This window comes from Mandrillus leucophaeus, unplaced genomic scaffold, assembly GCF_000951045.1.
Source record: "Mandrillus leucophaeus isolate KB7577 unplaced genomic scaffold, Mleu.le_1.0 Scaffold4, whole genome shotgun sequence".
Taxonomy (NCBI): domain Eukaryota; kingdom Metazoa; phylum Chordata; class Mammalia; order Primates; family Cercopithecidae; genus Mandrillus; species Mandrillus leucophaeus.
Genome location: NW_012104253.1, coordinates 10,667,384 through 10,678,798, shown reverse-complemented (window position 1 = coordinate 10,678,798; position 11,415 = coordinate 10,667,384). Strand labels below are relative to the sequence as shown.

At 46.0% G+C, this 11,415-nt stretch overlaps 1 protein-coding gene across 1 annotated transcript in view; it reads right to left on the bottom strand.

Annotated features, from left to right (window-relative positions):
- Window positions 1-628: 628 nt before the first annotated feature.
- The window catches only part of DDX24 (DEAD (Asp-Glu-Ala-Asp) box helicase 24), a 29,561-nt gene continuing 18,774 nt past the window's right edge, over window positions 629-11,415 (bottom strand). Inside the window, exons 4-9 of the mRNA XM_011991723.1 lie at window positions 10,793-10,946; window positions 9,778-10,293; window positions 7,493-7,568; window positions 4,690-4,878; window positions 2,697-2,826; window positions 629-1,169 (exon numbers count right to left, since the gene is read on the bottom strand). Coding sequence (XP_011847113.1) covers window positions 901-1,169; window positions 2,697-2,826; window positions 4,690-4,878; window positions 7,493-7,568; window positions 9,778-10,293; window positions 10,793-10,946 — 1,334 coding nt within the window. The 3' untranslated portion in view covers window positions 629-900. The remainder of the gene's footprint in view (window positions 1,170-2,696; window positions 2,827-4,689; window positions 4,879-7,492; window positions 7,569-9,777; window positions 10,294-10,792; window positions 10,947-11,415) is intronic.

The following is an 11,415-nucleotide window of genomic DNA, read 5'->3' as shown; positions in this document are numbered from 1 at the left end:
GAAGAGGGTAAGCATGGGATACTAAGGGAGCCCCAGGAGAAGCACTGCCCCCACTTAGAGGCTCAGGACTAGAGGATCCATAGCAGTGCTCTGGGATGGAGAAGACCAAAAGGCAATCCAGACCGATGGAAAAGCCTATTCTGCACAAAGGCTCAGGACAAGAGAAGGGGTGCATGGAATTGTGGGCAGGAGCCTGCTCTGTCACAGAGGAGGGGAGTGGAGACAAGGCTGGGGCTAGATCCTGAGGGCTTCACACGTCAGACCTGTGACTGTTACTGTTGACTCTGTGATGTGAGGGAAGCCTGAAGACAGCAACCTCATCCCTGCCCACCTCCCACAGTGGCTCAGACAATAGCCAAGAGTGTGGGAGAGAACTAAGGAGCTATTAGGGTGCTGCTCTGGGTAAAGCAGGAACATGTGCCTCTTGAACATTCCAGCCTCTTGCTCCATCCACACTGTCCGATCTTGGCCTGCAGCCAGAGGCCTGACACTATTCCTGTCTTTTCAAGGGCTTAGCACTGTGCTGGCCCAGGAGAATCATCAAATTAATAATGAAACAAACGACACCACGCCCCCAACCATCTTCTAGCTAAAAAAAAAAAAAAAAATCAGGATGACACAATGGCTCCGACCATTGTTTTTAATTTATGAAATCAAGTTGAACACACAAGAAGCCTATAAACACTGCAATACAGAAAAATTAAGCTGCTGCATAGAATTCTTACTCCAAAACAATGCAAATCTGCATGAGGTCTCTCCCGCTATGGGTGTGAGTAGAAGAGAGGGAGACGTTTTTACCTGGGGCTGATGGTGGAGTGAAACACAAGGGTGGGAGAGGTTTTGCAAATAGCCAGAGAACAGAGAGCAATGTGCAGTCACTAACACACTTGACCAGGGCAGTTAATTTGCACTTGTACTTGGCTGTGGCTGTTCCGGCTGCGGCTCCTTTGGCTTCTTTGTCTTCTTCTGCTGCTTGGAGAGACAGCTTAAAGCAGACTCACTCTTACTTGGGGCAGACACAAGCAGGGGCGGCTTGCCAGACTGAGTGGGATACTTGGTTTTCTGGCTCTCCGTAAACAGCGGCTGGGAGAGCAGGTGGCGTAGCTCCTTCTTCAGAACCTTCATCTGCTTTTGTCTCCGACGCTCTTCTTGCTGGTCAGCTTTTCCTCCTTGAAACACAATACAAAAAAGATCCTATTTACTATGGTTTGTAGAAACATTTTGTTTCCCTTGATGGATAACACAATGAAAAATGTTTTAGAACTACTTTAGGGAGGCAGGGTTCAAAAGTTCTCTGAAGAAGCCAGTGGTGGCTTGGCAGGGGCTGTAAATGGATAACATCTAACCATTTGCGGGGGATACGCAGGACCGCTCTGTCCTTTTACTTCATAAAAATCCTCCAAGGCTGGAATTATGTTTATAGATGAGGCAATTCAGGCTTAGAGAAGTCACCTGGCTCACATCACAGAGCCAGCCATCAGACAGAGCCCAGAACCCAAGTCTCCTGACTGAAGATCACTTTTCTTCCTATGACCCACCCACTTACTGCCCACCTAGGGTTTGGTGACTTCACAACTACAACCACCCACTGCCCCCGCCCCCACCCCCAGGAGACACTGAATGCTTCCTTGTAGCCCAGCTGTCCTGTGCCTTGCCACCAGTGCTGTGACTGCACATGGAGAGGCTGGAAGAGCCAAAGGGTTCCACCTCAGCCTGTCTTTAGGAAGGGAAGCCGGGCCCAAGCCCCAACCCTGAGCCACCAGGAGAACCAGCTCACTGTCATCAAGCCCACTGGTTTGGCTCCTGGCTTCCATGCTGAGCAGACAGCAGTTAGTCTGTCTCTGAATTTGCTGACTTGGGCACCGAGGTGTCAACATCTCTGCTGAGCCGCATCCCTGGTGGTGTGGAAGGAGCATGGAGTTCTAGATTTGGTTCTACCACTTCTTAAGACTCAGGAGCTTTCTCGAGCAGGGACCGAGCAGACTCATCCCTGAAGCCTCAGCCTCTGGTCACATACAGAGTAGCAGCTCAGGAAATGCCTTGTGACAGAGCTGTTGCCCTGCAAAAAGTGCCTCTGCTGTGAGTATCTAGTTCCCATATGTAAAAGGAGAGTAATTCCTGCTGTGTTCATGTCATGAGAGTGGAGAAGATCAAATGAGATAATGGCATGGAAGTGCTTTGTCAGCTTGGAAGGCAGGTGTAGTAGGAACCATAATGACAAGTAACTTAAAATGTAATACTTTCTATTTGTCAGGCAATACCACAAGCACTTAACATTTTTTAACTCAATCAGTCTTCACAACAATCCCATGAAGTAGGTAGTTGACTACTTCCATTTTATGGCGGAGAAAACTGAGACACAACAGAGGTTAAATAACTTGACTCAGTAACATAGTTAAGGCAATGAGCCGGCATTCTAACACAGGCAGCCTGGCCAGAGAGCCTGCTCCCTTCCTCACTGTACTCCACTGCCTGTCCATGTAAGAGGAGGCAGCTAAGGGCACAAGACAGAGACAGAGGAAACAAAGACTGACAGAGGCCAGTAGGCTCATCTGGGACTAGGGCCTGTTAGCAAAGAGGGGGAAGGACGTCTTGCTGATTCTGACAAGATCCACAGTAGTAGAGATAGTTCCAACAAGGCAAAAGTTAAAGAGAGATTTCAACTTCCTTAATTCCCATCCCGCCCAAGGGCTTACCCTTATACATGTCTTCTTCCAGCTCAATCTCCAGGGCAGCTGCTGCCTGCTCAATCCAAGAGTTGTGCAGGCAAGCCTGGAAGTTCCGATACTCAGATTTCTCAATCTGTCGAGCTAAACGGATTCGCTCCTGGGGGGAAGTAACAGAAAATATTCACCTGAAACAGAGTTCAGGCCTCTGGGAAGCAAAGTCTCACTTGAGTTGTGTTTGTGTGTTTAAGGCAGGTATCACTCTGCTGCCCAGGCTGGAGAACAGTGGCACGATCATGGCTCACTGCAGCCTCAACCTCCTTGGATCAAGCGATCTCCCACCTCAGCCTCCCAAGCAGCTGGGAGGCACCACCATGCCTAGCTATTTTCTTTTAATTTTTTTATTTTTATTTTTTGTAAAGACAGGGTCTCACTGTGTTGTCTAGGCTGGTCTTGAACTCCTGGGCTCAAGTGATCTTTCCACCTCAGCCTCCCAAAGTGCTGGGATTACAGGCGTGAGCCACCATGCCCAGCAAGTAGTGTTTTTAAAAAGCTCTTGAGCCAGGCACGGTGGCTCACACCTGTAATCCCAGCACTTTGGGAGGCCAAGGTGGGCAGATCACCTGAGGTCAGGAGTTTGAGACCAGCCTGACCAACATGGAGAAACCCCATCTCTACTAAAAATACAAAAAAATACAAAATTAGCTTGGCATGGTGGCACATGCCTGTAATCCCAGCTACTCAGGAGGCTGAGGCAGGAGAATCGCTTGAACTTGGGAGGCGAAGGTTGTGGTGAGCCGAGATTGTGCCATTGCACTCCAGCCTGGGCAACATGAGTGAAGCTCTGTCTCAAATAATAATAACAATAATAATAAATAAACACATAAATAAATAAAAAGCTCTTGAGATCAGTGGTGAGATGCAGTTCAGTTCCTATTGAAACGCATTTGTTTTGTTTCCTGATAAAAACCCAGTGGGCAACCATTACCCGTCTGTGTGTACACATCTAAACACAACCGCTAGCTTTTCCAACAATCAACCTCAACAGCCACATCCTTTGAAAACCCTTACTGGTTCGACTGCCAACCTATAGGTAACCCAAGTGAACTCTTTACACAGATGCCACAGCTCGCTTCATAAAACATTTCAACTCTCCCTCTAGGGGGTTTTGGGGCTGCACTGCAGAGGCAAAATGAGAAGGATCTTGTGATGTGATCAAAGGAATCACGGGAAGCCTGGGTGGCTCCTATTCCTCCTTACTAATGGGAATTCTCTCTGATTTCCACTTTTCCAGCCTTATCTCCACCCTATTTCCCCAAATAGCTAATATTCCTTTTGAGCCAGAGAAGCCAACATTCCTTGAACTGTGCCATGCTTTTGCTCCCTCAATTCCTGGAATTCCACCTCCTCTGTACCCTTCCACATCTTTGCCAGCAGGAAGCTGGGACAGAACCTCTTCTCCTCCCAATGTAACATATGCCCAGTAATTCCACACTGCTCCATTGTACCTGAACTTTATTCACACCTGGCAAACCTCTGGGAAGGAGAACTCACCCCACTTTGGTCACTAATACAGTGTCCCGCGGTAAGCAGCACCTACTTGGGGAATACTTGCTGAGTTAAAACCGAAAAGACAGACTTTACTGGCACCTGCTCCAGGGATGTGCCAAACCTGTAGCATCTGCCTCAGCAAGAAATGCTAACCACACTGTCTACAACCCTCTGACAGGATATCCAGGCAGCCATGACCACTGCACTGTCCGGTGAGCAGGGGGGACTTCAGGGCCAGACAAGGAAGAAATGGTTCAGGGAGAAAATGCCTCACACCTTCAGTCACTCCCCTTTTCTCTCTTTTCCCACGTATGTTGCTCTCAATCCTTTCTACAAGTCTCCTTGTTCAGCTGTTGGCAGAACCATTCCTTAGTTTTCAAGGGTTTTGCTGCCAGAGTCCCACAGCAAGGTGCTCTGCAAGGGAGCAGCCCAATCCCTTCATTAACACTGGGGTTTTAACTTTGCTTTCTACCTTGACCACGTCCATGTATTTTGTCTGCACAGGGAATAGCGGGATGTCCTCATCTTTCTTGAGGGTTTTGTAAATCTTCTTAAAGTTGATCACATCCTCAGGCCCAATAAGCATCAGGCTGAGACCTTCATTGGCAGCTCGAGCAGTTCGACCACTTCGGTGGACATAAATCTCCGAGGTACGTGGGACCTGCCACAGGAAGAACTGGGAGATCAATACACGGCCACTGCCAAACACTGGTCCTCTCCTCAGGGCCACATCTCCAAACCGGACCCTCCTACCTCCCAGCCAGGCAGGCAGAAACTTCTGCAGCATTGTAGAGCAACCTAGCCCTCCCCTCTTAGTCCCACATTCAAAATGTTCCCAGGTTTAGCCCATTCACTGTGTAGGCTCTCCCCTCCCATGCCCCTCAACCTAGTTCAGGTCCTCAAGACCATGTAGCCAGACCACAGCAGTCACTTCTTATCCAGGATTTAAGCAGCCCAGCTCCACAAACCATGTTAATCCCTGGGTTACATGGTCTCTACTCCTATATATATATTATCCATAGATAATGTGGCATGGTTGCTGACACACCCACTGAGCCCCGGCACACACCATTAATCAAGCACAACAGTCTTCTCCACTGGGCCCAGATAACAACTAGGTATCCTTTTCAATATAGTACTTTAAGCAGCCACTATGAACTGTTCATAAGAGCTCTAGAAATGAGATTTGCCATTCTTTACTTATAGGATAAAGGCCCAACTCTTCAACCTGACACTCAGGGCCTTTAGTGACTTGCCTCCAACTTACCCCTCCAGCCTCAGCAACTATTCCTTTCCCAACACATCCCCTCTTTTCACTCTGAGCCAAGTGCCCCTGAACACTGCCCATTTCTTTGCTCCTTCCTTTAATGCCTCTACATGTCCAAATCCTCTCCACCCTTAAATGCCAGGCATCTTTTAAAAAGTACTTTCCAACCTCCCAAACTAGAAGTTACCTCTCTTCCATTGTATTTGGTAATTTTCTAATACCTTCTGCCTTAAATTATGGCTGTGGTCATCTCACCTCCTCTGCTGGATCCAATACTTCTTAGGGGCTGGGACTGTATTTGATTCATCTTGACTCCACAAAGGTTGACCCAACTCCTTCCCCAAAAAAGGGAAGACTATAGAGATTTGCTAAACCAAAATTAGCACCTGTGATACAGTGAAATGTTTTTGCTCTTCATCCTGTTTCCTGGCAAAGGAATCTCAAAAGTAATGTCTTTTTGTAAGCTAATGACAAACTATTGACTGATGGCTGATAGCCCCCTAGGTAGTTTCAGGATGGGGGCTGGTCACCAGAAAGGCCAAGGCGGGATTAGAAGGTTGGGACTTTCAGTGCTACTACCCAAAGGCCAATGGTTTAATTAATCATCTTACCCAATGAAGTCTCCATAAATATCCCAAAAGGACAGAGTTTGGAGAACTTTTGAATAAGCTGAATATGTGGACATTCCTGGAGGGTGGTGTACCCAGGAGGGGCATGGCAACTCCATGCTCCTTCCCCTATACCTCAGCCTATACATCTCCCCATCTGTATTCTTTCTAATATCCTCTATAATAAACTGGTAATGTGTTTTAGTTCTGAGAGCTGCTGTAGCAAATTAATTGAACCCAAAGAGGGGGGTGAAGGGAACCTCAACTTGAAGCTGGTTGGTCAGAAGTTCCAGAGGCCCCGACTTATAGACTGGTCACGGGGAGGAGGGACATCTTGTGGGATCTGAGGCCATCTCCAGGAAGACAGCATCAGAAAATGAAACTAAATAAGAGGACACCCAGCTGGAGGCTGCTGCTTGATATGTGGTGAAAAATGCCCACACGTTTGGTTACAGAAGTCTTCTGTGTTGATTGTTGTTGTGAAGTGAGAGAATGGGAAAAAGCACTTTGAGTTTGTTGTTTCACTGAAACAGCAGCCTAAAAGATTTTTAAAAGCACAAAGAGGAATTAAAGAGAAAAAATAATAATGCCATAACAGCTACCATTTATTGAGTACTTACACTGTGCTACCGGCTTCATGAGCATCAGCTCAATTTAATTCTCAGGATAACCCTATGGGATAGCTAGCATTGTTACTTCCAGTTTACAAACGATGACACTGAAACCAGAGGTACTAAATAACTTGCCTAACGCTAACCAACTATGAAGCAGCAGACTGGGGATTCAAAGCCTGGCAGGCTGGTTCCGGTGCCCATACTCCTAACCACAGCTTTATGCTGATATTCACTAGATGCACAAACTAATATTACTGCTACTATCAATGGCAGTTAACATGAGTAAGTGCTTACAATGTGCCAGGTGGCTTCTTAAGCTCTTTATACTTAGTAACTTATTTTACCTCAATAAGAACCCTAAGAAGCAGGTACTCACTGCCATTTAACACATGAGAAAACTGAGATACAGAGAGATTACATGACTTGTTCAAGGTTACACAGCTGGGATTTGAGCCCAGAGATCTAAACTACCACACTCTTCTATTCATACTTCTCTACATCAGGGTAACCAATTACAAGCTTAACTTATGCCTATTTCACAGAAAAAACTAAGACTCTAACCTGACAATATCAAGTAGCTTGGAGAGAAGGGTTGCTTGACATCAGACAAAGCAAGGTTTTCTGGAGACCAAATCTCAGCAGTGTTCCAAAAGTGGGAGTAGTGGGCTGGTATTCTCTGATGCAAGAGCCTTGGAACCAACAATTCCTCCTCCCTCCCCCAACCTTTGCCTTAAAATTTCCCGATTCAATGCAGGCAGATGCATATACATTTTCAGATGCCCCTACCTGGTAATGGATGACATGCTGGACTTTAGGAATATCCAGACCCCGAGCTGCCACATCTGTTGCCAAGAGAACACAGCTGGGGTAGAGAGAGAAAGCTTATTAATAATAACTAACAGCTATCTTTAATCAAATTCTTACCAACTGCTGAGCATCCTAAACATTACAGTCCTTACCAATACTCTGTAAGATATCACTTCTATACCCTTTTGCAAAAAAACTGAGGCTCTTAGAGATTAACTTCCCAAGGTATGTACATGGCTATTCAGTTGTGGAGTCTGAATCCAAATTTGGGACTCACTGACCCCAACTAACATGCCATACTCTGCAATGATAAAAAAAACTCCCTCCAGTGAGTTAAATGAGGCCATACATACTCTGGGTCAGTGACCTCCTATCCTATCACCCTCTCACTTCCTCCCAGTGGCACAGACTTCCTTGTTCTTCCCCAAACAAACCAAGCATGCTCTCACCTCCAAGCCTTTGCACTTGCTACTCCTTAGGCCTTAAAGGGTCTTGCCTCAAATATCCATATGACTCACTTCATTACTTTCTTCAGCTCTCTGCTCAATTTTCACTTCATCAGAGAAGCCTCCCTGACCACACATACCCAATCTCTTTTCTCCAACCCTTGCTCGATTTACTTCTTAGGATCACTTGGTACACTGTGGACTTACTTTGCAATTTATTATCTCCCTCTACTAGAATGTAAGCTCCATGAGAGCAAGGACTTTGCATTACTCACTGCTGTATAACTACCACATAGAAACAACATCTGGTTCATTGTAATCACTTGATAAATGTGTTGGATGATGTTTCTCAATGTGTGGTTCATGGAAAGTCAAAAGTACTTGAGGTGCTTCAAAACATAAGATTCTGGCCCTTCAGGATCCTCACTCCCTGCATTTCTGAGCTGAGGCCGGGAAACGCAATGCAAATCCTAGTTTGTAAAACATTAAACTACTGCTCTGGGTCAAGATCAGCAAACTTTTTCTGTAAAGAGCCAGAGAGCATTTCCAGCTTTGTGAAAAACATAGTCTCCATGGCAACTATTCAACTCTGTCGCAAAAGCAGATACTGACAATACATAAATGGGTTTTGCTGTGTTCCAGTAAAACATCTACTAAAAAACAGGCGGCAGCCAGGTGTGATGGCATGCATTGGTAGTCCTAGCTACTTAGGATGCTAAGGTGGGATTGTTTGAGCCCGTGAGTTCAAGTCTAACCTGGGCAACACAGCAAGACCCCATCTCAAAAAGGAAAAAAAAAGGCAGCAAGGAAGACTTGGCACGAGGGCTATAGTTTGCCAAGCCTTGTTCTAAGCTAATCTCAGTAAACCACTGATACTACTTACCAATTTTTTAAAACAAGTAAATCAAACACTTGTTCTAAAAACTAACTACCCTGTGACCTGACAAAACACTAGCAAAGGACACTTTATAGTCTGCCTCAACTTCCCAGGCCCTCATCTTGACAATCTGGACCCCACTCCCTGAGCATCAGCCTGGTCCAAAGGCAGGTGGACAAAGACATCAGGAATGAGACACAGCATGGGCTCTGAGGTCCAACAGGCTTGTCTGAGGCCTAGTTCTACCACTTCCAGGCAGAGAAACCTTGGGCAGACTGATTGGCTTTTCTAGACCTCATTTCTTCATCTATAAATGAGAATAGTGATAATGGTAATAAGTAGTAATAGAAGAAGAAATTATTAAAGCTAACATTTAGCAATATACATATACTATATGCTAGAGACTGTTCTAAATACTTTACACGCATGAATTTACAATCACTTAATCCTCATAACAACCCTATAATGGGTTCTATTATTATCCCAAAAATGAGAAAATTAAATTACAGAGAAGTTAAATAACTTGACCACCTAAGGAGTGACACAGCTAGGATTTGATTTCAGGCATTCTGGTTCCAGGATCTGTGCTCTTAACCATGAATCTATTCTGCTTCCTCTTAAGGATGTTAGGAGAGTAACTGAATGTGATTCTGAATCTAAAGTGCCAGCATAGGACCTAATCTATTGTCTATATATTCAATATTATGTATTGTCACCCATATTCATTAGTATTGAAGCTTCTGTATGGCATTTAACAGCAACCAAATCCACTAAAAGAGTAACCTTGCCAAATGCTGTGCAAAAGAAAAAAAAGGCTACCTACTACTGAGATAAGGCCCCTATGACAGAAGGTGGCTTTTCTACCATTTCCCCACCATCCTGACCCCTTTTACCCCAGTAACTAACTAGAGGTTAAGCCTCTGGGGACAGTCCTAACTTACTCTTCCAGACGGGCAAACTGCTCCAGGTTTCTGAGCCTCTGCTTCTGGTGCATACAGGCATGTAGGGTCAAGGGCATGATATCAAGGACTTTGAGGAGCCCAGAGAGGCGTTTGATGCAGGAGATGCTGTTGGCAAACACTAAGCTGCGGCCTGGATACTGCATAAGGAAGTAGTACAAGTAGAAGTCTTTCTCATCAGTCTCACAATGGATCTTGGTCTCTGTTAGCGTCTCCACCGTGGCCTCATTCCTTGTGAGGTCAACGACCTTGGGCTTGCCCCTCATGCCAATTTTCTGCATAAGAAGGTCAAGTTTGGCTGTCTTGTCCATTTTCTTGGTGTGCTTCTTATGAAGGATTCGAGCAGGAGCCTGATGCACCAGGGTGAGCGTGGCAGAAAAAACAAGCGTTTGTCTCTTTGGGTTGTATTGGGAGTCATTGAGCATCTCTAGCAACTGTGAGAGCTCAGCAAAATGACCTTTCTCAACCATCCGGTCAGCCTCATCCACCACCAGGCACCTGCAGATCCAGAGAGACCCATATCATCAGTCAGTAGCAGGTTAAGAGGAATCATCTACAACACACCCTACTCTCATCCTACACACACACACACACACACACACACACACACACACACACACCACTACCACCACCACATCGGGGCCTCAACTACTCTCCCTCATGCACTCTTGGCAGGTTAAGAGGAATCATCTACAGCACACCCTACTCTCATCCTACACACACACACACACACACACACACACACACAGGTTAAGAGGAATCATCTACAGCACACCCTACTCTCATCCTACACACACACATACACACACCACTACCACCACCACATCGGGGCCTCAACTACTCTCCCTCATGCACTCTTGGCTTTCTAAAGGCCAGGGTCTGGATGATACCACACCATAGCATTCTGCAATGGGAAGAAGGCATTGCCCACACCACGTCACCTGAAGCTCATTTCAGAAAAGGCAGTGAGGGGGAAAAGAGAAGTACCATCTATTACCTGAGCTGCCGAAGGTTCCTCAAATGATAATGCTTTTCTTTAATTAATTCCCACAGCCGGCCTGGAGTGGCAACCACAATCTCAGGACGACGGCTCAGCATCCTCTGCTGTTTCTGCGTGGACATTCCACCAACCAAAATAGCAGTTTTAATTCCTATGGGACAGAAAACATAAGGGACACTCATTCAGTCTGGGTGATCATTTTCTTACATGGCTGACACAGGCACCCCAGATTACCAGAGACAGTCATCAGCACAGTGTAATGCTCTAGAGCATTGCTAAAAGAGCAGGCCTGGCCAGACTGTTGGTGCCACTCCTACAGGGCTTACCAAGTCTTCTGTGATCTGGGCCCTACTTCTTCAACCTCATTTCTTTCCTGCTCCCTCCCCTCCAACCACACCAAAGAGGATGAATTTGAACCTAGGTATGCTTACCTCCAAAGCTCTGGGAAAACTGAGCACTGGTGCACCATAATGCTGGGGGGAATATGAGCTGCAGCTGTGCTATACCTTTCCTATTTCCCTCAATTATAATTATTCTGAAAGGTCCTCTAATGCCCTGTTGTTTTCTTCTCTGATGGAGAAGTTCTCATAGTATCATGCAGGTAAAGGGCTTAGCAATAG